Consider the following 25653-nt stretch of genomic DNA (forward strand, 5'->3'; position numbering starts at 1 on the left):
TCCTTTTCCTTTTTCCATTTGAGAGAACAGAAAGGAAGACAGGCAGGAATATACTAGAGGCCAAATGATTAAAACATACTTATAAACAAAATGATAAAATGTGAAAATATTTTCTGAGCTAAGTGTGACATAATATAAAAAATTAGGGAATTTTTGGAAAGTAATTCGATTTTTTTTTAAAGCCGTATGCAGTAATGTTGAACTCAGAAGAATAGTGAGATTAGCTATTTATGAGCTCATGCACACCACTGTAGGGCAGATAAGCAGCCATCTGGAGAAAGCAGAGAAAAATCTCCGATGGTTTTTCAACCTAGACCAAGAGATGAAACAAGACAGCATAATTTAGAAACCCTAGTCTTTGTTGCCGAAAAAGAAAATATAAACAGTTAAAAAGCTTTTAACATTCTTTGCTGTCACCTCAATTGTCTGAAGACCTTCTTTACCTATCTGTCATCCAGTTTGTAAGAGTGAAAATAGAAAAAATGCAAGTGTATTTAATAGCCTCGGTACAGTCATTACTCGACTCCAGTTTGTTACTAGACATGCATTTTCAGTTCTGCAAGTTTGAATCTGCCAGGACTGGAATGCTTTAGGTGTTAGCTGCCGACAATTTCACAGTGATTTTCAGCTGGGCCTGCCTTTGCATAAATCTTGGTAAAAATAAGGTTAATTTTCCATTACCTCTGCTTTGTCTAGCAAAAAATTGAGCCAGGTTTTATTTCTAAAGTGTCTCGGGGAATTGGTTGTAGCCTTTGAACGCTTCAAAGATAAAAGGACGAGGGAAGTAAATTTGGCTGGAGTCTATGGAAATTGCAGGCTTTAACCCTAGTTTAACTCTCTTGAAAACATCTTCTGATCTCAGAGGTTGATGCCATAGGACAGAGCAGCAACCCAAACTCCAAAGATGATTGGATTTTTGATGCAGAAAAAGCTGCCTTTTCATGACGTTTTTGTTGTCTTTCACTTCTTATTCAGATTCTCCATTCATTGTCCTAAGAATCTCTTGTTGGTTCCTGCATCTTTTTGTTTGCCTCCCGTTTGTCCCCTCAGATTATTTCTTACTATTAGCAGTTGAAGAGGACACACATTCATCACTTTATGCCTTTCAAACAAAAATATTATATAAAAAGTGTTGTATATGTCAATATTTGAAAGTATATGTATATTTAAATCAAACTCCTGTAATGGTTTTAAAGTCTCCTGTGCCTCTCAACCTTTTTAACCATCAGATTGTCTCGAAAGCCCCCAAAAGGTCAATTCCCTATCTTCTCAATCATTTTTTATAATAACAAGTTAGCTAATTGAAATATTTATATAGATACAATTTAAATTTTATATAAATATTTCTATAAAATAGCTAATTTAAATAGATATATTACATATATAAATATTTATATAAAATGGCTAATTTAAATGTATATATAAATTTATATATAAAATATTTCTATATATAAGCATATCTCAAACCTATCAAACTGTAACTCTCCAATTAAATATATGCTGTCTCCTGAGCTGAGTGGTTTTGAGAGAGGAAAGGTTGTTCTGTTCAGATATGATGATGACACTTAGTTATCTCAGATCCAGTAATTTTGTGCCAGGCATAGTGGTCTCTACTGCACATGGATTCCTCATTTAATCCTTGTCACAGTCCTACCAACGGGACACCAGAGCTATGCTATAGATCAGAAGAGACCAGAAACAAGACAATCCATCTTCGGGTTCCTTGAGACAAGAGGAGGGGAGAGGGCAGTGCAAAGGGAGTGATTCTGAATGTATTTTATTTTTATCCTTCACTGATTCTTTTATGTTTTATACTACTTTTTTTTTTTTTTCTTTTCCTGCTCTGAGACCTCACAACTCATTCTGAAACCTTAGCTGTAGATTAGTTTTTACATTGAATATCTCAGCAGGGATCATACAGTAAATCTCTCTCACTTTCTTTCATTTTTTTTTTCCCCTAAGAAAATGGCCCTTATGACCCCATCTTATCACCACCTTCCTCCCACTCTTCAAGTCTTAATGAAAAAGCAGTTGGGAAGTTTCCATTGTGGTGCAGCAGAAACGAACCAGACTAGTAACCACGAGGACACAGGTTCAATCCCTGGCCTCACTTATTGGGTTAAGGATCCGGCGTTGCCGTGAGCTGTGGTGTAGGTCGCAGACATGGCTTGCATCTGGTGTTGCTGTGGCTCTGGTGTAGGCCTGCAGCTATAGCTCCAATTCGACCTCTAGCCTGGGAATTTCCATGCGCTGTGGGTGTAGTCCCCCTCCAAAAAAAGCAGTCTGCCTTATTTACATCTTGAAAGAAAAACTTAGTTGATGTGCCAAACCCTCTAATTGTCAAGCTTTTCTAAAAATGTTATTTTGAAGGAGATTTATAAAAACAAGAAGAAGCTTTGTGGTTTTATTCTGAAAGCCAGAAGGGTTGGGAAACAAGGCAGACTTCTGATGCTGAGCTTTTTCACTTTCAAGTTGTAAAAGATGTGTAATGGTTTCTATGTATGTTTATGAGGAAGAAGCAGTTGAAATACTTATTTTTTTGTTTTGGCAACACATAACCAGCCACGTTGAGAGTACTTCCTGAGACATGTTATCAGGGGACAATGAAACAGAAAAGGCAGAATCAGCTTCCTTGCCTAAATAAGTGAACATTGTTGCATATTTCTTCAGAGAGTTGCCATTTTGAAGAAATATTTTGTGTCCTATAATGAAACTATCTAAACAGCACACCACTGTGCAAACTAGAGCTTTTACAATCAGACCCAATTCCTTTCTTTCTTTATACTTAACAAACTTTCCAAAATATGTGCTACAAAGTGTTTAGGACATTTCAACGTAGGCTTCATTAATTATTTATTACCATCACAATATATTTCTCTTTCTGTCTTTGCACATGTAGGTAAATATACGTACACACATATACATAAATCGACATATGTGCTTATAAATTAGATGTACATTTAAGTTAATTTTTGTTTGGGAATTACCTTTCAGTATCAAGATAGGCATCCTTACTCCCCTGGTGAACACTAGTAGTTGAGTTCCTTAGAGCCCAGGGTTTTCAAATGACAACGAATATGTAGGATCTCTAAAATAACCTAGAAATCCTCTACCCACGTGTCTCTTACTTGTGCTTGCTTCCTGTAGACACCCCTCTACTTGGTCAATCATGGGGAGACTGGACCAGTCAGATGCAACAGGTGCAAAGCCTACATGTGCCCGTTCATGCAGTTCATTGAGGGAGGAAGGAGGTACCAGTGTGGATTTTGCAGCTGTGTGAATGATGGTAAGTGGCAGCAACTCATGCGCTCAGGGACAGCTCTGTAGTAAACAGAATACAAGCTACATTTCTTGGCCTGGGAAAAAATATATGTATCTGGAGTTCCCGTCGTGGCTCAGTGGTTAGCGAATCCGACTAGAATCCATGAGGTTGCGGGTTCAATCCCTGTCCTTGCTCAGTGGGTTGAGGATCTGGCGTTGCCATGAGCTGTGGTATAGGTCGCAGACGCGGCTTGGATCTGGCGTTGCTGTGGCTCTGGCGTAGGCTGGCAGCTGCAGCTCTGATTAGACCCCTAGCCAGGGAACCTCCATATGCCGCAGGAGTGGCCCAAGGAATGGCAAAAAGACCAAAAAAAAAAAAAAAAAAAAAAAAGTATACATATATGTATCTGTTACAGTTCTCACACCCTAGCTTTTCCTCAACACATTCAAGAGTAGCTCAAAGGAATGACACGACAGCGAACAATCTCTCAGTCTTGTCTTCTGCAGACATAAGAGGTAACATTTCATTTTGCCTTCAGCTGAGGCTTTATGGAAAGGAATTGCGAAATGAAGTGACTTCTCTACTTTTTTATAGGAAACATAACAACTTCCCTGTGGGACTCAGGCATTTATATGAGGCTAAGAGGGGCTCGGATGTCCTAAACTGAGTATATTCTGGTTGGTTTCCTTTCAAGGAAATGATGAAGAAGAACTTTCTTTTATCTCTATTTATCTATGTTGACAGAAGATAAACTTGAGAGACTGCCCCCTCTTTCACCATTCCTCTGAACTGTTCTTCAATATAAGTTCATTGGTATTTAGGAAAAGCTCATGTATAATTGAGAGCTTTAACGGGTATATAATTTTTTTCCCTCCAAGATGAATGTCCGATTGTTTAAGAAAGAAGAAAACATTTTTACGAAGGGCTGTCCCAGATTTGCTGTATTTTCAGCTTCATTCCAGTATGAATTTGCAGATGTTGGAAAAAATGGCCAGCTTGCCAAAAGTGCTTACATTTATCGTATTTATAACATGTCTCTATTTTTAGTTCTTTGGTGTCAAATAAAGCAGATTCTGAGGCTGAGAACATTCCCACATTCGTTTACACTTGCAGAGTTCTTCCAGAGCCAGGGGATGATTATGAGAGCGTGAGGCGTTTGTGTGTTACCCTGTTTCTTATCTTCATAACCACCCTCCCCTGCAGGGCACTAGGAAAGCATAGCACTCTGCCCGGGAGCCAGGTCTCCTGTGGGTGCTGGATGCTCCCTAATGACAAGGGAGCCCAGACCCAGTTTCTGCCCGTGTCATCTTGTTCATGGCCTCTGAGCCCCAAGAGTCTTCTCTGGTGGGAGACTGGTCTCCTTGTTTGCCTGCCCCCTTACACAGTCCACGGCTTTGCCCAGCTCCTAGTGCTGGCGAGGCACCGGGTAAAGCTTTCTCATGAGGACCTTTGGTCACTTCTTAAAAATACCTTGCTGTGGAATAGATTCTTTGGTTTCCAGCATCATCTCAAAGACTGGGTTATGGTCCTCTTGGAAGTTCTCTCTGCTTGCTCTGACTGTGGCATCTACTCAATACCAACAGGATATACTCGTGAGACTGGATTCTGTTGGTTCTCCCTGTCACCACCACCCCCTGCCCCAGACTTCTCTTTCTAAGGAAGATCTTATTCCATCTCTCAGCCTGGATGAAACCTGCAACCAAATCCTGGGCTATCACACAATCTCAGGACCTGGATTTCAGGAACCCTATGACCACACACCTCCCTGTGTTTTGGTTTTGGAGGAAAAAAGTCTTGAGACAGCAGAGGCCTCTCCTGAAGCATTTTGATGAATGTCTCCACCAAGGTCACCAAATCCTCAAGGTCTTCACTCAGGCCCTCAACTTTCTTAGCAGGGTGATCAAAAATTTATCCATGATCTGTCCACTGAGATCATCTGAGATCTTCAGTTTAGCATGACCCTCTGGCCTCACACTTGAAGTGCCATCTCCAAGCCTTAAAAGGCCCTGACACTTCCTGGTAGGGAAAAAAAAAAACACTCAGAGTTCTTCTACACAAAATTCCCCTCTCTTGGGAGCCACTCCTAGGAAGCTGCCATGTTCATTTTCTAATAGGGTTATTCATATTAGACTGCAATATTTACTCCCACAAGGAGGCCAGACTCCCTTAGGTTTCCACTGACACCTACATTCTTCATTTGGGTTTAAAGAAGGCACACATTTGGAGTTAGAAAGAACCCAGCAAGCTTGGTTACGTGACTCCTCTCTGTTTCCCTTCAAGGTATCCAGACATTGCACAGTGGGAAGCATATGAGGCCAAAAGACACACTGAAAGATGGGTATCATGTGGCAGTGCATAATTTATGGGGAGCATGAATTCTAGTTTATAAAACATGGCAGATAAATGCTAACAGACATAAAATTAATTTTAAGGGGAAATTTTTTTTCGCATATTATAGGCAGGTGTGTGAATGAAAATAAATTGTAGAAGCTGTGTAGAAGCCACCACCCCGATGCATCCTAGAACACCAATGCATCGTCCATCTCATCTAAACATAACACGATAGCAGTTTAAGGCCCTCATAGCCTTCTGTTCTCCTTTTTTTTTAAGGGCCGCACTCATGGCACATGGACGTTCCCAGGTTAGAGGTCCAATCAGAGCTGCAGTTGCTGGCCTATGCCACAGCCACAGCAAGTCCAGAACCGAGCTGCGCCTGCGACCTACGCCACAGCTCACTGCAACACCGGATCCTCAACCCGCTGAGTGAGGCCAGGGATCAAATCTTCATCTGCATGGATACTAGTTGGGTTCGTAACCTGCTGAGCTGCAGCAGGAACTCCCTCTATGGTTTTCTTAGCTCAGCTGAGGCCATCAGTTTCTCACTTCCATAACCTTTTCAAGACCTTGAATTTTCCAGATTCAGAGATCCGTATGTACTTAAGAGTCTTGTTTAAAAAGAAGTGGCTCTGGCGTAGGCCAGTGGCTACAGCTCCGATTCAACCCCTAGCCTAGGAACCTCCATATGCCGTGGGAGCAGCCCAAAGAAATAGCAAAAAGACTAAATAAATAAATAAATAAATAATAAAAAATAAAAAGAAGTGGCTATGTGATGATAAGAAAGTGGGAAAAAATTCAAGCCTTAGTGATATTTTCAGTCCAAACTAAGAAAAAAATCCTGTTGTAATCTGTGTGTTAGTTCACAGCTAAAAATAAAGAATACTGAGTTGTTGGTTTTAAAACAAAAGTCATTACTTCTGTTATTTTGCAAATGAAGTTGTTGTTCATTATGAAATGCTTGAAACCAGAGCATTCCTGTTTATTCAGATACTTCTATTGTCAGTGGTTTAATGGCCAGCCCTATTAATCTCAGGGCAATGGGAGTTCGTTTTCACAGAGATACCAGGCCATATTTGTCCAAGTGTTCAGTGTGTGACTCATAAGTGTTTCTGTGCTATTGGATGACTTCCAGGTCTTTGCCAGAACTAACCTTCTTAGACATTTGAATCAAATTAAGAGTTCCTCGGCCGAGAGCTTAGTGGTGTAGTCTTTCCCTAATACAGTAATCCTCTCTGCTCTGAAGCCCAAACATTAAAGATTACCATGCAAACTCCCCATGGCTGAAGACATTTCTTAATTAAAGGATAATAAATATTATAGCTCATAGTATAGTCCAAGTAACCAATGTATATTTGCTGGCACAATGAAAATTTAAATAGAAAAGCCAGAATTCTTTTTAAAAGAGGTAATTAAACAGGGACAATTGTTTCAATTGTGACAATTTAAAAACACTGGTATTTTTATCCCCTGTTTCTCTGTAATGATCTAAATCATTAATGTTCTTTGTCATCAATAACTGTGGAAGGGTTAAGAGGATATTTTAGAAAACCCTCATTCTTTCTAAGACATGCTTTTTAATATGGATATTTAGAATATACTGCATTCCAGCTTTACAATATTTTTTTCTCATAGTAACTCCTTTCTTCCCATAGTAAATTTTGAAAACTGACTAAATCGTCTGTGTTATAAAAACAAAATATTTCCTTTCCTATTTTGTTTTTGTTAGTTCCGCCATTCTATTTCCAACATCTGGACCACATTGGAAGAAGACTGGACCACTACGAGAAGCCAGAGCTATCTCTAGGATCTTATGAATATGTTGCTACTTTGGATTACTGCAGAGTAAGTGTTCCCAGGACTTGTGTGTTTATATACAGATGTCAAATACAAGTGCCTAATTTTCACTTGTAATGAACTAACTTTTAATTCACAAACAAAGCATGTTGTGGTGCCATGAGGATGAAGAAATGCCTAAGACACAGATCAAGCCTTCTAGGCTGTGAACATGATTAACAACCAGGCCATCCGCTGCAATGATCTTTTTAAAAACTAAGAAGTGGTGGCAGAAGTATAAAATAATTTTATGTCCCTAGCAGATAGAATATGCTAGGTTCTTAATGCAGCAGTTCCATATCGTACCTCTGACTTGTTTTGTCAGTCATCTCAGAAAAACTTCCCTTCTAAGACAAAAACTCAGCTACTATGGTCAGTAAGACTCTGGGCATGTTTCTGTAGCTCCTCTCTCTACTCCATATGTCACCTCAGTAATGTAAGGCTCTCAAAATCTCCCTTAGATTGTTTCAGCAGACTGGGATCCTGGGCTCTGGTTTCCTTGCTTTAACATGTAACCATGAGACTATAATGAAACACGATGAATGATTTTAGAGGAGTACAGGGTGGGTAGGAAGGATATAGATATGGAAGATCAAGCAAGATCTCAGGATTTGCCAGCTCTGTGGGATTGAGTAGATTCTTATGGGTTTTATTCCAGAGGGTTTGGACACTGTCTCACAGGTAACAGAGGACCAAAGTGTTGTCTAAGCAGAGTGGTTATCTTTTAAGGAGAAAACTCATGAGATATGGGGGGCAGGGAATAGGGGCAGGGGAAAGAGAAATGAGATCAGCAAGCAGTGACAAAAGGACCAGTCAGGAGGCTGTTCACTGAATTAACTTTGAAGAGAAACCTAAAAATTACATTTATGCTTTGGCCTCTGCTGCAGGAGAAAACATTTGCTCAGAGCAATAAAAATGAGCTTTCAGGTTTAATAAAATAAAATGTAACCTGAAAAGAAAAAGAAGAAGAAAAAAATGTTACTATGAGACTCTTTCTTCTACCTTAATCTAAAAAATTAAATTCAAAAACTTAACTGGCCTCATAAGACCGTTAACTGTTGGACCCCAGGCTACCACCTCAGCTGTATCTTCAGTTGTGTGGAACTCTTTCCCCCCATACTCTGAATTCATCACTCTCCATACAACTCCATACTTTAAGATACTCTTCTGACCCAACTACCTTTCCATCCTCCCATGTATCCCACCCAGAAAACCCCTACTTATTCTCTAATCTCTGGCTGAAAGTTTATCGTGTGTGTGTGTGTGTGTGTGTGTGTGTGTGTGTGTGTGTGGCGCGCGCGTGCGTGCATGCATGCTTGCATACACAAAAGTTTCTCTGACTTCATCGTTGTCATTTACTAAATCTTCAGATTTTTTTCCCCATAGAATTGGTCCATATACCTGTTTTAGCCATTATCCCCATAGAATTTGAAGCTTCTTCTATTTTCCCTCTTCATAGATTCTGATATCCTTAGGGACAAGAATCTTGCCCTAGCTACCTTCATGGCATCTACCATCGTGTCTGCCACAGTGTAGGCAGCTGATCAGTGCATGTGGAGGAATGAATGAGCGAATCAGTTTGCAGGTGTGTCGCTCTTCCCAGGCTTGGCCATGTCCCTTCTTCAATATCATAATGATTGTAACATCATTATAGGTACCTTGCAGGGCTTTAAAATTCTTTAGAGATTTGAAAATACCTTCTTGGGTATCAGTTCAGATTTCAGCTTGTATCTGAAGTACCTTGTGTTAGACTTGAAGAAACTGAATCCTTTTAACTTAATTCCCCTTCTAAAAATGAATGCTTCCCAATCAATGCCCAGTTCTCAGAAAACAACCTCTGACCCAAGGATTTCTTTCCTAGATATTTGCTAGGGGACCAGTCCATGTTGTATTGAATAAAATTGCAAAGAATGTTTTTTTTCCTAAGTAGAAGTTCTTTCAACTGAGTGGATTTTTGTTGTTGTTGTTGTTTGTTTGTTTTGTTTTGGCTTTTTAGGGCCACACCTGTGGCATATGGAAGTTCTCAGGCTAGGGGTCAAATCAGAGCTACAGCTGCTGGCCTGTGCCACAGCCACAGCAACGCCAGATCCGAGCCACATCGGTGACATATACTAACTGCTCACAGCCATGCTAGATCCTTAAACCACTGAATGAAGCCAGGGATTGAACCCGCATCCTCGTGGATCCTAGTCGGGTTTGTTAACTGCTGAGCCACGAAGGGAACTCCTCAACTGAGTAGATTTTTTTTGTTTTGTTTTTTTTTTTTTTTGTCTTTTTTGCTATTTCTTTGGGCCGCTCCTGCGGCATATGGAGGTTCCCAGGCTAGGGGTCGAATTGGAGCTGTAGCCACTGGCCTGCGCCAGAGCCACAGCAACTCGGGATCCGAGCCGCGTCTGCAACCTACACTACAGCTCACGGCAACGCCGGATCGTTAACCCACTGAGCAAGGGCAGGGACCGAACCCACAACCTCATGGTTCCTAGTTGGATTCGTTAACCACTGCGCCACGATGGGAACTCCTGAGTAGATTTTTAAATGTTTTTCAGTGAACGTAATTTTTAACATTTATTTTAGTGCTTTACATGATTTTTTCACTATATTACCTAGAACAATTTATTAAAGAAAGGTGATTACTTTGTTAATTTTAAATGTAATATTTGAACATGTTTTGGGAAACATAACATTTTTTGGTACAAATGCTTTATTTCAGGCAAAAAACTTGTCCTAAAGTACTAGTTACTTTTTGACAGCTTACTTATTCTTTATTGCTGTTGACCAAAGGAGAATGATTAGGCAGAACATAAATATTTGAAGTTCTAATTAAATGTAATAAAGCCTTTGTAACTAATGATGGAAAATTTTTTTACCGATCTTTGCAATAGTACTGTAAATCTAACTAAGCCCTGAGTTTCCAGTTCTTTGCCAAAAAGGCTATATTATCTTGATTTTATGCTTTTTTAGTAGAAACTTAGGCAGGGAGTCAAATCTATTTCTGGGAACAAAAGTCTCAGTATCTTCAAACTCTGTTATCTGGAAATGTTCCAGATGCCTAATTGGTGGGAAATCTTATACAGCAGGCAACGAACCAAGTAAAACCTGTACGTTTTGAAAAGTTTTGTGTAAGCTTCACCTTCCTTTTATTGTTCCAAGTAGGGTTCATAATAAAAAAAAAGATACCATGTTTTCAAATTTAATTATAACTTATAAATGAAGTATGACAATGAATTGCCTTAGAGATTTGGATGATGAAAAAGAGCTTATGTAATTTGTATGCGTATTTTTAAAAATCACACAAACTTTAAAAAGAATTACAAAAATCACACGTGTCCTATTCATTTTAGTTTATCTTAATACCAATTTTAGATGATAAAATTAACATTCACCATGTGATGCTCTATGCTAAGTGCTTTCTATGTATTGTATTATTTAGTTCTCACAGTGAATTCATGGGGTGAGTACCACCTTTTTGTGGGGAAACTGAGAGAGTTTAAGTACCAACCTCAGAGCTTGAATCCTGCATTGCTGTGGTGGCCTAGGCCAGCGGCTCCATCTCCAATTTGACCCCTAGCCTGGGAACTTCCATATGCTGTGGATGCAGCCCTAAAAAAACAGCCAAAAAAAGCCGTTTCTCCACTTAATTTTAATTCACTTTGTCATGGGTTATATAACTAGCATGTCCAAGGCACTTTGGCTCATGTGTGTGAGTGATACCAGTATTAGCAAGATTATGAATCTGATCTCAAAGTCCTGACCATGCATAGACCTGATAAGAAAAATATATAACTATGAATTAAAATAAATACTGTAAGAGGAGAATGATCAGAGTGCCATAAGAAAACACATGAGCAATAATTTCTGATTTGGAGGCTGGGGAAGTCTTCAAAGCACGGGGGACATTTGAGCTGGTTAAAACATGAACAGAGCATGGACGTGTGGAGGTGGAAGGAGAAACTAAATGATGAACTGAAGCAGTTTCTCAGAGGTATTTGCAACTTACTCCGATTTCTTCAGGGGCCATTGGGCTTTGTAGATGCGTGACAGGGACTCGGGTAGGGACTGGGATAATTGGAAAGTATATTCTCCCTTCCCCCAAAACCCATTCAAATTCAAATATTTTTTAAAACTGTGCCAAACAAAATTCTTTTCTGGCCAGATTCTTGGCCCAGGCTTACTAGATTGTGACTTCTGGATAGGAAATGTTTTGAAAATGGCAAACACTTAAATCAGTCAGAGGAATGTGTATTAGAGATAATAGGAAGTAAAGCTGGGAAATTGTTTTGAGACACACAGATAATCCTTTTATTTTCCACTGGGTTTGGCATCATAACTTTATCTCTTGGATTTTTATACACGTTTGCTAAATGAGCATTATGGGGAGTCTCAAATGCCAGGCCATTAAAGAATTTATGTTAATTCAGTCGGCCATGAGGACAATCAAAGGCAAAGAGGGAGTTGTTTCTATTAATCTACCCTTCCCTCTCCACATGAACTCACTCGGCCAACAGTGTTGAGCACTGCGTTGAGTCAAGCTCTGTGCTTGGCTCTGGGGACACTGTAAACTTTCTGTCCTCAGAGGCGGTATCACTGGGGCTTTATTGGGCCTTGGACAGTTTATTCTGACAGCAATCTGTGTAATGAGAGGAGGGAGATTGGCGGTAGGGAGGTATTAGAAGTTAATATGGTAGTCCACACCTGAGGGAAATATAGCACATCCTCAGAAAGATGACAATTGAATTACTAAATGATCCAGTAATTCTGGATATGTACCCAAAACAATTGAAAAGACTCAGATGTTTGCACACCCATGTTGATAAAACATCAGTCGCAATAGCCAAAAGGTGGAAGCAATCCAAGTATCCACAAATAAACAAAATGTGCTACAGACATACCATGAAATATTTTTCAGCCAAAAAAGAAAAGGGAACTGACCTATGCTACTACAACGTGGATGAACGTTCACTTATGCTAAGTGAAATTAGCCGGTCACATAAATGACAAATGCTGTACCCAGAGTAGTCCCCTTCATAGAGACAGAAAGCAGAAATGTGGAAGGGGGGTTGCCAGGGGCTGGAGAGAGGGGGGAATGGTAAATGATTGTTTAATGGGTAGAGAGTCTCAGTTTCCCATAATAGAAGGAGTTCTAGACATAGATAGTGGTGATGATGGCACAGTGGTGTGAAATGTACTCAGTACCGCTGAACTGTACACTTAAAAGTGGTTAAGATGGTGAATTATGTTCTGTATATTTTACCACAATTAAAAATAATTTTAGGGAGTTCCTGTTGTCGTGGCTCAGTAGTAACAAACCCAGCTAGTATCCATGAGGATGTGGGTTTGATCCCTGGCCTCGCTCAGTGGGTTAAGGACCTGGCGTTGCCGCAAGCTGGGGTGTAGGTCACAGATGTGGCTTAGATCTGGTGTTGCTGTGGCTGTGGTGTAGGCTGGCAGCTGCAGCTCTGATTTGACTCCTAGCCCAGGAACTTCCATATAAGGCAGGTGCGGCCAGAAAAAAAAAAGAAGTAAAAATAATTTTTAAAAAGAAAATATGGATCTACGATTTGGTTCTGGAACTAGAAGGAGCTGCAGGGCTTCACAGTTAACTGGGTATGGATAGTAAGGGAGGTGGACAATTCCACAGAGAAAATGAGATGGCAGGCCCAGGTTATCTTAAAGGATCATGTTTTCTGTAAGTGTCTTGCTGAAAAGACCAGCATAGTGGGAGAAATGTGTTAACTTATGAGAGTTGGAGTGTGAGGTGCTGGCCCTTTCTGAGGAGGTGTGCTGTGGTTGACCAGGTGCCCATCAGGAGCTCAGGTAAGAGACCATGAGGAGAGAATCTGTGGAGTCGCCTGTGCAGAGGTGCTGGTTAAAACTGAGCAAATAAGGTTCTGGGATGGTGCTTGTGGTAAGGAAAGAGAAGAAGGTATCCTTTGGAGAAAGATAAGAAAATGAAAAAACAGAAGAAGTGGGGAGAGGAAATGACCCCATGGTGCCTCAGCCGCTGAAAAAGTGAAAGTGGTCCTCCATGCAGAAAATTGTAGAGATAAAGGAGACTGAAGATGAGCGCCGGATTTTATTTCAAATCCTGCAACCAGGAGATCTGCGGCCTTCAGGAGAGCAGTTTTTGTAAGATGTCACTGTAAACCAGGATTTTAATGAGTTCCTACATGTTCAGCTTGGCCAGACAAAGCAAGCTGGCTTGGATGGGTAGAGTAATCTGTTAAGGCAGCCAATGATGTAGCCGTTACAACTGTCTAGGCACAGGATGACAAGCTTCCTGGTGGTTAAGAGTAGGGATGAGAGGCGTTCCTGTTGTGGCACAGTGGAAATGAATCCGACTGGTACCCATGAGGACTCGGGTTTGATCTCTGGCCATTCTCAGTGGGTGGGGGATCCAGTGTTGCTGTGAGCTGTGGCTAGGTTGCAGACACAGCTCGGATCCCTCGGTGGCTATGGCTGTGGCCGGCATCTGCAGCTCCAGTTCAACCTCTAGCCTGGGAACTGCTATATGCCATATGCCATATGCCCTGGGTGTGGCCCTAAAAAGCAAAAAAAAAAAAAAAAAAAAAAAAAAGAGTAGGAATGGGGTAAGACGTGAAAGAGGCATTTTGAAAGAATAAGCCAATGGGACTTGGCAATTGAAGAAAAAGGAATAGTCAACCTTTTTTCATGTTTTCAAGACTTTAAGTTGACCTATAATGATATTATTGGTACAAACAGAGATATTGGAAGAGAATGTCATTTAGAGGAGGAATGAATTAGTTTTGCATACGTAGAAAACAAGTTACAGTGAAGCATTCTGTAGAAATGTAGTTTGGAGATATGGTGATGCTGAGTTTAGGAGAGAATGAATGCAAGAATGGTAAGGCATAGTTGGCTGGATCACAAAGAAGTTTTGATTTAATTAATGCAAACAGTTGTTATCTTCAGTCTATGTTATGAATTGGATTACATGGGAATCAGGAATGATTTGCAGTAAAATCATTGCTCAAATAGACAGCAGTATTATTATCTTCATTGGTCTGATTTTGGATGTGGCAAAGCAGTGAAGTTTTCAGGTGGATAATTTTCAAGTCATGCAATATTTTTTTCTATTTTCAAATGAAGAACTTCTATTAGAAAAATGTTAGGAGTTCCCATGCGGCTCAATGGTAACGAACCCATCTAGTATCCATGAGGGTGCAGGTTTGATCCCTGGCCTTGCTCAGTGGGTTAAGGATCTGGCGTGGCTGTGAGCTGCAGTGTTAGTTGCAGAGACAACTCAGATCCCGAGTTGCTGTGGCTGTGGTGTAGGCTGGCAGCTGAAGGTCTGATTCCATCCCTAGCCTGGGAACTTCCGTATGCTGTGGGTGCAGCCCTAAAAAGACAAAAAAAAGAAGGAAGGAAGGAAAGAAGGAAGGTATGCAAGAAGGAAGGAAAAATGTTACATCTAGGTGGATATAGATGAATTAGTAAGATAATTTGAAAATACTGTTAACTAATTTTATAATAGTAACGAAGTACAATTTTAGAACATTTTTGTCACGAAGTTAAAAGTTAAATCAGCCTTAATTCTTTATTCTCCAGAGTGAGTCACTCAAGTTGTTTGCCTGGGATTCTATTTTCTAAATATTTTTAAGATCCAACTGAGGAATTGCTTCCTAAGAGCTGTTTGAACACCAGCCAGTAAAGAGACCGACAGCTACAAAACATTCATGTAGCAGCTGCCTTATGTTATAGTGATTGTTTCAACAGATAGGCCCAGTATTCAGTTTTTTAACCATAAATATGTAAGAAATAGGTAAGTAATAATACAGTATAATTTTTAAAGTATACAATTATATTTTCATCTTTAAAGAGCTTATAGAGGAAGAGAGTTGAAAATGACAATATCAACTTAATGAAGTTTTACTGTAGTTTAAGAAACAACTGCTAACCATAGTTTTGTATTCTTTGGGAGTACAGTTTGCCAGGGTTCCATACACATTTCTTCCTCTAAGGCAGAGTGTTACAAGAAGGGCCACCATAGACCGTACTTACCTTTACAGCTGTGATAAGAAGGTTTTTCAAGCACTGCAAAATTACTTCTTCACTGTCTGTCATAATCCTATCTAATTCAATAGTGGGACCCAGCTCATATCCTGGGAAATAGCTTTTATCTTTTTTATAGCATCAGAGATTTTTCCAGAAAAAGATTTAATTCCGCAGATGTATCATAAAATACTCTGATGACCTTCGAGAGTTTCTGGTTGTTCTAATTTGATTATGAAATGTATATAGTTAATTATATGTATGTGGTTTGTTTGCTTTCCTGTAGAAGAATAAACCTCCCAACCCACCAGCCTTTATCTTCATGATCGATGTCTCGTATAGTAACATTAAGAATGGACTTGTGAAGCTCATATGTGAGGAACTGAAGACCGTGCTGGAAAGACTTCCAAAGTAAGGGAACTGCCATTCTTTCTGTAACTTACGCAATGTTGCTGAATTAATATACTGGCCAGAAAACAAGTGCTCAATGGCCCTTGATATTTTTTGCTAATAGGGACATTGGATAATTATTTATAAACTAAACAGCATCAAACAGTCCTTAAAAAGTCAGAGTGATCTTTTGTACAAAGTAAAAGAAACAAATGATAAGAAATAATGCTATGGTAAACAACATTCAAAATACATTTTAAATTATGAGGAGGATCCCAAGGAGTAAAGAGACTTGGTGGCAGGGAGAAAGCCTTCCTGTGTAAGAGGAAGACATGCTTAAGAAAATAAAAGAGGCCCAGAGTTCCAGTTGTGGCTTAGTGAGTTAAGAACCTGACTACTATCCATGAGAATACAGATTGGATACCTGGCCTCTCTCAGTGGGTTAAAGGATCTGGCGTTGCCATGAGCTGCAGTGTAGATGGCAGACACAGCTCAGATCTGGCTCTGATTTGACCCCTAGTCTGGAAACTTCCATAACTGTAAAAAGAAAAAAAAAAAAAAGAAGAAGAAGGAGGAAAGAAAAGATGCTGGGAAAGACCGTCTGAAACTTAGTGTCTGTACCAGTCTTAACATCTTCTACCTCCCTGCCTCCTGAACAGAAGCAGCCTCTGTTCTGGAAAGGGATGCTTTGAGGGGTGTGTTGGCTGCAGCCCCTGGGTGCCCCCCAGTCCACGGATGCCCCCCAGTCCACAGCTGCCCACTGCTCTGTGATTGTTCCACACGTGGCTGGTGCTTTGGCGCACATGAGGCTCCGCTGAGCGAACTCTGGACCTCCCAGAAATGGTTTTGTTTGTATCCATGAAGCTGAAATCATAATATTCACAAGGATGGTTTGGAAAAGCAGTGGGGAAGTTTAAAAAACTTTGAGGTGATTTCAAACTGAATTCTACAATGAAGAATGAGCTGGGAGCAGATTGAAGATAGGGCATAGGAAAAGCCTCTGATGCCTGCCAATGGCTGTGACTATAGTTTCTGTTACCTCATCCTCAGGGACACTTGATAAGTGTGGACTTTCTGTGGAAAATGGCATATTTGATCACAGGCCTCTCACAGGGCCACTTTAATTCGGCATCTGAATTTCAAACTTGAGTATTAGATAAGAAAAAGAGACCATTTCCAGAAATGAGAGTCTCATTTCTGGAAATGGTCTCTTTTTCTTATCTCTCAAACTGGTTCAGAAAATTTTTTATTGGGAGTTCCTGTCATGGCACAGCAGAAACGAATCTGACTAGTATCCATGAGGATGCGGGTTCAATCCCTGGCCTCACTCAGTGGGTTAAGGATCCAGCATTGCTGTGAGCTGTGGTGTAGGCTGCAGACATGGCTTGGATCTGGTGTGGCTGTAGTGTAGGCTGGCAACTGTAGCTCCAATCTGACCCCTAGCCTGGGAACTTTCATATGCTGTGGGTGCGGTCCTAAAGAGAAAAAAAAATGTTTTGAAGTATAGTTGATTAACAGTATTATGTTAGTTTTAGACATATAGTACAATGATTCAGATATACACAGATTTAAGATTTTCCCTTATAGTTTATTATAAGATACTGAGCAGAGTTCCTACTATACAGTAGGTCTCTGTTGGTTATCTATTTTATATATAGCAGTGTGTATGTTTTTTGTTTTATTTTTATTAAAGTATGGTTGATTTACAATGTTGTGCCACTTTCTGCTGTACAGCAACGTGACTCAGACACACACACACATTCTTTTTTTTAATGTTATTTTCTGTCATGGTTTGTCCCAGGAGATTGGGTATAGTTCCCTGTGCTATACATTAGGAATTAGGACCATGTTGCTTATCCATTTTAAATGTAACAGTTTACATCTACTAACCCCAAAATTTCTGTTCATCCCACTCCCTCCCCACTCTCCCTTGGCAACCACAAGTCTGCTCTCTCTGTCTGTGAGTCTGTTTCTGTTTCATGTTCATTTGTGACCCCCTTTTTTTCTCTCTTTTTTGGCTGCCCATTAGCATATTGAGTTCCCAGGCCAGAAATCAAATCTGAGCCAGAGCTGCAACCTGTGCCACAGCTGTGGTAATGCCACATCCTTAGCCCACTGTGCTGGGCTGGGGAATCAAACCTGCGTCTGTCCGTGAATCCTGTTGCACCACAGTGGAAATTCTTGTGCCATAGTTTAGTTTCCACATATAAGTGATATCATATGGTATTTGACTTTTTCTGGCTTCACTTAGAATGACAATCTATAGGTCCATCCATGTTGCTACAGATGGCATTATTTCATTCTTTTTTATGGTCGAGTAGTATTCCTTGGTGTTTATGTATGACATATTTCTCCATTCATCTTTCGATGGACATTTAGGTTGTTTCCATGTCTTGGCTATTGGGAATAGTGCTGCTATGAAGATGGAGGTGCATGTATCTTTTTGAATTATGGATTTATCCAGATATATGCCCAAGAGTGAGATTGTAGGATTATATGTTAGCTCTGTTTTTAGTTTTTTAAGGAGCCTCCATACTGTTCTCCATAGTGGGTGTACCAATTTACATTCCCAGAAATAATGTAGTAGGGTTCCTTTTTCTCCACATCCTCGCCGTCATTTATTATTTGTAGACTTTTTTTTTTGGTTTGTTTTTTAAACCACAGCCATGGCAGTGTGGAAGTTCTTAGGCCAGGGATCAAACCTGCACCACAGCAGTGACCCACGCCTCTATAGTGATAACTCTGGATCCTTAACCTGTTGTACCACAAGAGAACGCCATTATTATTTGTAGACTTTTTGATGATGGCCATTCTGACTGCCGTGAGGTGATATTTCATTGCAGTTTTGATTTGCACTTCTCTAATTAGTGAAGTTGAACATCTTGTCATGTGCCACTTGGCCATCTGTATGTCTTCTTTGGAGAAATGTCTATTTAGATCCTCTGGCCATTTTTTTGATTGGATTGCTTGTGTTTTTTTTTTCATATTAAGCTATATGAGTTTATATATATATATATGAGATTAATCCCTTGTCAGGTGCATCATTTGCAAATATTTCTTCCCATTCCATAGATTGCATTTTGTTTTCTGGTTTCCTTTGCTGTGCAAAAGCTTTTAAGTTTAATTAGAGGTCGCATTTTTTTGCTTTTGTTTTTATTTCCATTACTCTAGGAAATGGATCCAAAAAGATACTGCTTGATTTATGTCAAAGAGTGTCCTACCCATGTTTTTCCTTTAGGAGTTTTATAGTATCTGGTTTTACATTTATATCTTTAATCCATTTTGAGTTTATTTTTGTATATGGTGTTAGAGAGTTTTCTGATTTCATTCTTTTACATGCAACTGTCCATCAAACTGGTTCAAATTTCTTTTCATCATCTACTTTCATAGTCACTTCACCAACCCAGTCAGGGTTTCTTTTCAAATGGTGATATGAAGCTTATAACCCAATGATGTAAGCTGTGAAATCACACTGTTAGGTATCATCATAACTTTTATATCCCATTGGAGAGATGTGTGACTCTGACAAAGGATAGGAGGAAAAAAGAAAAGAATACTGCTGGCTATTCCCTTCCACTTCTCAAATATCTCTCTGGAAAGTTTTTATTTAACCCAAAATACCTTTTTTTTCTTTATCTTCTGAAGCAATTGTTTTTTTGTTTTTTTTTCTTTTCTCCCCTAAATTTTATTTTGGGCTGTGTGTATGTAGAAATTTATATTTTTGATAACGATTGCCAGCAATTTGATTTACTTTGAACTGAAACAGGTAATATGCCAAAGAGCCTTTATAAAGCACAGTATAGGTCTGATTAATGGCTAAGGTATGTTCACCTCTTAGCTCATCTTTTGAAAAGGAAAAACTTATGCCTTATTATTCAACTTTGAATTTGCATCTTTAAGATTGCCTGGTTGCCAGACTTTTCTGTCTGACATCTGTAACAAAAAAAAGATTTGAAGTGTTTCGTTTGTTATTCAGATCAAACTTTAGGGCTGCACCTGAGGCACATGGAGGTTCCCAGGCTAAGGGTTGAACTGGAGCTGAAGCCGATAGCCTACACCACAGCCATAGCAACGTGGGATTGGAGCCACCTCTGTGACCTACACCACAGCCCATGGCAATGCCAGATCCCCAGCCCACTGAGCCAAACCAGGGATCGAACTGGCATCCTCATGAATGCTAGTTGGGTTTGTTAACTGCTGAGCCAGGGTAGGAACTCCCTAGTTGTTTGGTTTTAATGCTGCTGTAGCTAAAATGTTCAAAATGCTTGATTTTGGAATGTTCTGGTTCTAGTTAGTATTATCTTCAGTGTTGCTCTATCAGATTCATTCCATTACAGTAATAGGGGCAAGTGTTGAGGGATGGGTTCACTGAAAAATGAAACAAAACATATTGTTCTTTGTTAATATCCCATATATAACTTTACAAAATTTGCATAGCAATATTAAGGAGAGACTGAGATTTCATTTTTTTTCTGGATATAACAAGGCAGTTATACTGTTGAAAAAGAAAATTTTAGGATAGTTCTTTGTTTCTCAAATTAAAAAAAAAATTGTTCCCATAGAAACAGTACTAATATTTTGTAATAATGTGAGTTGACCTGATTAGATGTCTTTAAAAATGTTAATTAGATTTTAAGTGAACTCTGTGAATCCCAGGATACTCCTTTCCCATCACTGAAAATGTTCAAATCCAATGGGAAATAGCAATCCAGATTCTTCTCTGTAATTTTTCTTTTGTGTCTTTTGAATAGTTGACTCCACATTAACTATTAAAAGAGCAAATGCCCTTCATGATTTGCTGGACATTTTTCACTTTATGTAATAAAAGGTTTACTGGGAAATAGCAACTTAACCAGTGGTGTTCTGGAAAACTGGCTCTCAAAGCCTTGATTTGCAGTGTTTGCTCATTCCTGTGGTGTAAATACTTCCAGCTGGGCTGATTTTAAACTCTCGAGGCAACATCACTCATCTGGAGTTGGGAAGAGATGCAGACACTCAGTTTATCAATTTGGGCTCTAACGTGCCATCCCAAACACAGTGTTTCACCATCATAATAATCATCCTCAATAAGACAGAGCTCTGATTCCCCACATTGTACTGGACCCTCTGGGAACAGAGCATAAGCCTTGAGCCCTGCCCTTTATTAGTTTATACCCAAGGATACCTGAATTGTTAAGTAAATGGCACTATATACCCAGGGCCAAATGAGAATGGATTGTAGGAGTTTAGAAGGAGGAAATAACTCCTGGTTGCTAGCATCAGGGGAGGTTTCACAGAAGAAGGATTTATGCTTGGTCTTGAAGAGCAAAATTCTAATAAATAGGGAGGGGAAAGCAGAATGTGGATACAGTGTATATAGTCATTGGCTGCATGAAGTCCTGCAGGTTAGGGTGTGGAAGGGACCTGTGTTTGTGTGTGTGTGTGTAAGTCTGTGTATGTGTATTTACAAAAGGTAAGGATTCCTCTTTCTAAAAATTTTGCAAGAGTCCAAAATATAAACATCTACGCATTGTTCTTGGAAGGGATTATGAGGATCTATTTAAACCGCCCACCAGTTTATCACCACCACAAGGAAGAGTAGATACCCTCAGTTAGCAAAGTAAGTGGAAAAGAAATAAGGCAGAGTTTAAAGTCTGTAGTTTGTTAGCCTGTACTCTGATGAAACATCAAAGAAATTGGGAAGTATGTGGTGGGATCAGCAATTTGAACTTCAGGTGCATCCATTTTTCCTTCTCTTGTACTCAAATAACTCTTCAGGTTATGTGCAAAATTTAGAAAGTGAGCAAACGACGTTCTTTTTCAAAAAAAATTGTTCCCTAAGCAAAGTAAATTTTCCCCATATCTAATGGTCAAAGCAAATGACATCTGTTTTTAGCAGCTGAAAATTAGTAAGAGCATCAGTAGTGTCTAGGTGTATTATTTTAGGAGGTGGTGTGAAAGAAGGGGCAGAGAGAGAGAAAAAACTAGAGCCTAGACCACTCAACTCTGAATTGATGCAGTGTGGACTTAAATACAAATATTCATGCCTTCATATGCTTTTTCAGGAAGATTAAGGTCTTGTCCTAGAATTCCTCAAAAAACTTTTACTTTTTCGTTACAGTTTTGGAACTTTTATTGCTTTTGTCGTCTAGCTGTGACTATCACAAATGGTTACCTAATAAGAATTACATTGTCAGTTTATATATATGATTTATTTTATGTATTTGTACTATATATTTATGTGGTGTATAACTTTCAAAATCTAGCCCACTTTCTATTGAGAGTCTCTAGAATGTGTAAGAAAAGAATCACACAGGGGGAGCAAATCCTTTCTTGATAAAAATAGCTGTCCTGTTTGTAATCTGAATGTGCCTTTCTCTTCAGATATGCCATTTGTTACTCTGACCTTCTGGTGACTTCTGAGATAGCTTTGTTTATAAAGAATGTAATAAGCCTGGCTTGTTTATGAAAAAAAAAAAAAAAAGAAAGAAAGGAAAAACAACCTTGTAATTGCTATGGCTCAAGAATAAATACATAAGAGAAATATGAGCAGATATCTTCATAGTGTATATTTATTTGGCTTTTTATCTAGATTTTTAAAGAATTTTTTTTCTACTTACTTAATTTTGAAATATATTCATCCCCCTACCACTATGACTCAGTATTATTTACATCTGGTAAATGATAATTAAGACCAAAACTTTAAATATGTCTTCCATATATTTTATGGAATTTCTTATAGAAACCCCTCTAATAAATTTATGAAAGGATCTCACATGCTTTTTTTTTTCCTTTCTTACAGGGAAGATCAAGAAGAGACTTCTGCAATTCGAGTTGGTTTTATCACATACAACAAAGTTCTCCATTTCTTTAATGTAAAGAGTAATCTGGCCCAGCCTCAGATGATGGTGGTGACTGATGTTGGCGAGGTCTTTGTTCCTTTGCTGGATGGGTTCCTTGTCAACTATCAAGAATCTCAATCTGTGATTCACAAGTAAATACCAAGTACTTTATAATTTAGAAATTATAACAGAAATTTACAAATCTGTTGTCTGTTTTTTAATCTTTTGATTCAATTACAATAGATTGTTTTGTCATTAACAAGGGGGGTCTAACACATAATAGAAGTCTATTATTTATGTTAGTTCTGTCTGTTTTTTAATGTAAACAAGTATCTAAAAGGAATATTGGACGTTCCCACTGTGGTGCAGTGGGTTAAGCTAGTTGCTGTGGATCCCCAGGTTTGATCCCCAGCCCGGCTCAGTGGGTTAAAGGATCTGGCATTGCACAGCTGCAGCTCAGGTTGTAGCTGCAGCTCAGATTCACTCTCTGGCCAGGGAATTTCCATATGCCTTGGGTGTGGCCATAAAAAAGAAAAAAATTAATTGATAGATAGATTGATTTTAAAAAGGAGGAATTTTTTTAATACTCATATTCAACCCTACCAGGCCCTTCTCTTTGCTAGAAAGGCAATGCAAAGGAGTTCTTTCCTGCATGTGGATGAGAGTATGCAGTGATGATATAGCCATTATTCCAAGAATTGATAGTCTGAAAGATCAGGAATGTAGTAAATAGAAAAACAAATGTAAACAGTGTGATTTTTTTTAAATGTTCCACCAAATCATGGATTATGGTGCCAAACCGTGCCAGGCTATCATTTCCTGAGGAATGACCTGTGAAATTTGCCCACAGGTGTTCCATGTAAAATAAATACCTATGTATTTAGCCCTGTAGTATTTGTAATTTATTTCTTGATGTTTATTACAAATATGTAAAATATCTAAAACCTTTTGCTCATTCATTTCTTGTAGTCTGTTGGACCAAATTCCAGAGATGTTTGCAGACTCTAATGAAAATGAGACTGTTTTTGCTCCTATCATCCAGGCTGGCATGGAAGCCCTAAAGGTGAGAGGAAGCCACTTTTAATTGCTGGTAAATAAATTTTAGACACACACACACACACACACACACAAAGTTTCATCCATGAGAGAGAATACAGCCTTCATTAAAACATGCAGGTTGTTAGAGGCTGTTCAGTACTTCCCCGCAAATCTCAGGAGGAAATGGCCCGAACCACAGATTGCTCTCAGCGTTTACATTCCAGTACCATTAGCATCCAAGCAACTGATGCTGTCAGGGTTTCCAGTTTAGCTCCTCCCTTTGTCTTTTACATGAACTTTATATCATCTATTTTAAAATTATTTCAACAATATCTGAACTACCAGATATGACGAGAAAAATCCCCATCTCTCTTCTTCCTTGGGTTTTACAAACATGTGAGGGCAAGGTGGTGACAGTCAGTGACAGAAGCGAATGCCCTCCGGGAGCCTTGCAGAGTCCTAGAAGCAGACCTGTCTTTGGTTGGGAAGCTGAGCCCAAACACCTCTGGTCATTTTCTTTTCTTTTCTTTCTTTTTAAATTTTATGGCAGCATTCGTGGTTTATGGAAGTTCCCAGCTAGGGACTGAATCCAAGCCACAGCTTCAACTTCCTCCACAGCTGCAGCAATGCTGGATCCTTTAACCCACTGTGCTGGGCAAGGGATTGAATCCACCCTTCTGCAGTGACCAGAGCCTCTGCAGTTGGATTCTTAACCCACTGTGCTGCAGCAGGGACTCCAACTCTGATCATTTCATGGTAATAAAGACAGCAATCTGAGGAAGGCAAAAATGGTTAAAAAGTGCTTACTCTTTAATTGTTATTACCTTAGCACAAGAGTCAGTCTTTGGCCTAGACAGCTAGTTCCTGAAATTTATTTTTAAATTTTATTATTAAGGTTACATTTAAACTAATTTTTAAAATAAAATGCCTAGCAATAATAACAGACAGCAATAACAGCACTTCAGAATTGAGTTTATGAAGTGCCACATAAATTTTGTGTCCACACACTATATTCTGATTCCAGTACAGTGATTCTTGCCTGAATTTTTTGACCTTCAGAGTGTTCATTCATAGGATCAGAGACTTGTAGATGTCTTTTGAAAAGCCTCAAAGTATATTAATTCAATGTAAAATTAAAGACAAATTTTACATCGGAAAGCAATTTGGAAATGTTAAGTTTTATCCCGTGGAAGCCATCAGTGACATTGTTTGGGGTACAGAAAGTCTTGGGAATTCCTATTTTATTTCACATTGCTTAGAGCCAATATTGTCTGTTTCAATTTGAAAGAGTTTTGCCATTGTTCTCTTTTCCAATAAGGTGTCTAGAAATCCATATGTAAAATTTCCTGATATGCGATGTGTTATCCATGACGCTACAAGTCTTTCTACTCTGAGAAGTTAATCCTGGGAGTAAAATTACATTCACGTACTGATGCCTGAGAGGAAAGATGAGTGGATATTCCTAAGCCAATCAATCAGCAGACAGTAAAGTGGGAAGGAGAGCATGGGTATGGCTTCAAGTGGATCTGAGTTCAGAATCCCAGCCCAGCCCCATATATCGTGTCTTAATAAGTACTGTCTTATTACAATAGGCTCCACACTGGCAGTTCAGGGAAGATCTAGAGGCTGCTTAGCAGCCTTGGAAAAAATAACATATAAAGCAAATTCGTGTACATGCATTCCTCCTGTCTAAAGTGTGTGTTACATATGACACATGACTGAAACACCACTGTGTTCTCAGTAATGTTCTCCAAGGTTGCTCAGCACCAGGATGACTGTGGCCGTCAGTCCTCTCAGCTGCTGGTGATCTGCCGGAGGCCAATTATTTTGGCCAATCTGCTTTCATGTCTTTTCATGTTATTTTCTGTTAAGCTTGCAATTTCAGTGTTAGAGTAACATAGACTTTTAGGCTGATGTTTAAAGATGAGAAGGGGCGTTCCCATTGTGCCTCAGCAGTAATGA

General features: G+C 39.3%; 1 protein-coding gene across 6 annotated transcripts in view; it reads left to right on the plus strand.

Annotated features, from left to right (window-relative positions):
* Nucleotides 1–25653, plus strand: part of SEC24D (SEC24 homolog D, COPII coat complex component) — a 445620-nt gene that overhangs the window by 392029 nt on the left and 27938 nt on the right. For all 6 annotated transcript variants that reach the window (XM_084973066.1, XM_084973064.1, XM_084973063.1 and 3 more), the window contains 5 exons: nucleotides 3148–3286; nucleotides 7326–7441; nucleotides 15729–15853; nucleotides 22614–22805; nucleotides 23623–23716. In XM_084973066.1, coding sequence (XP_084829192.1) covers nucleotides 3148–3286; nucleotides 7326–7441; nucleotides 15729–15853; nucleotides 22614–22805; nucleotides 23623–23716 — 666 coding nt within the window. The remainder of the gene's footprint in view (nucleotides 1–3147; nucleotides 3287–7325; nucleotides 7442–15728; nucleotides 15854–22613; nucleotides 22806–23622; nucleotides 23717–25653) is intronic.

Source organism: Sus scrofa, chromosome 8 (assembly GCF_054392235.1).
Source record: "Sus scrofa isolate SSC_HxYL_T2T_F1_AM1 chromosome 8, Sscrofa_HxYL_maternal_Yorkshire_Landrace_v2.0, whole genome shotgun sequence".
NCBI lineage: Eukaryota > Metazoa > Chordata > Mammalia > Artiodactyla > Suidae > Sus > Sus scrofa.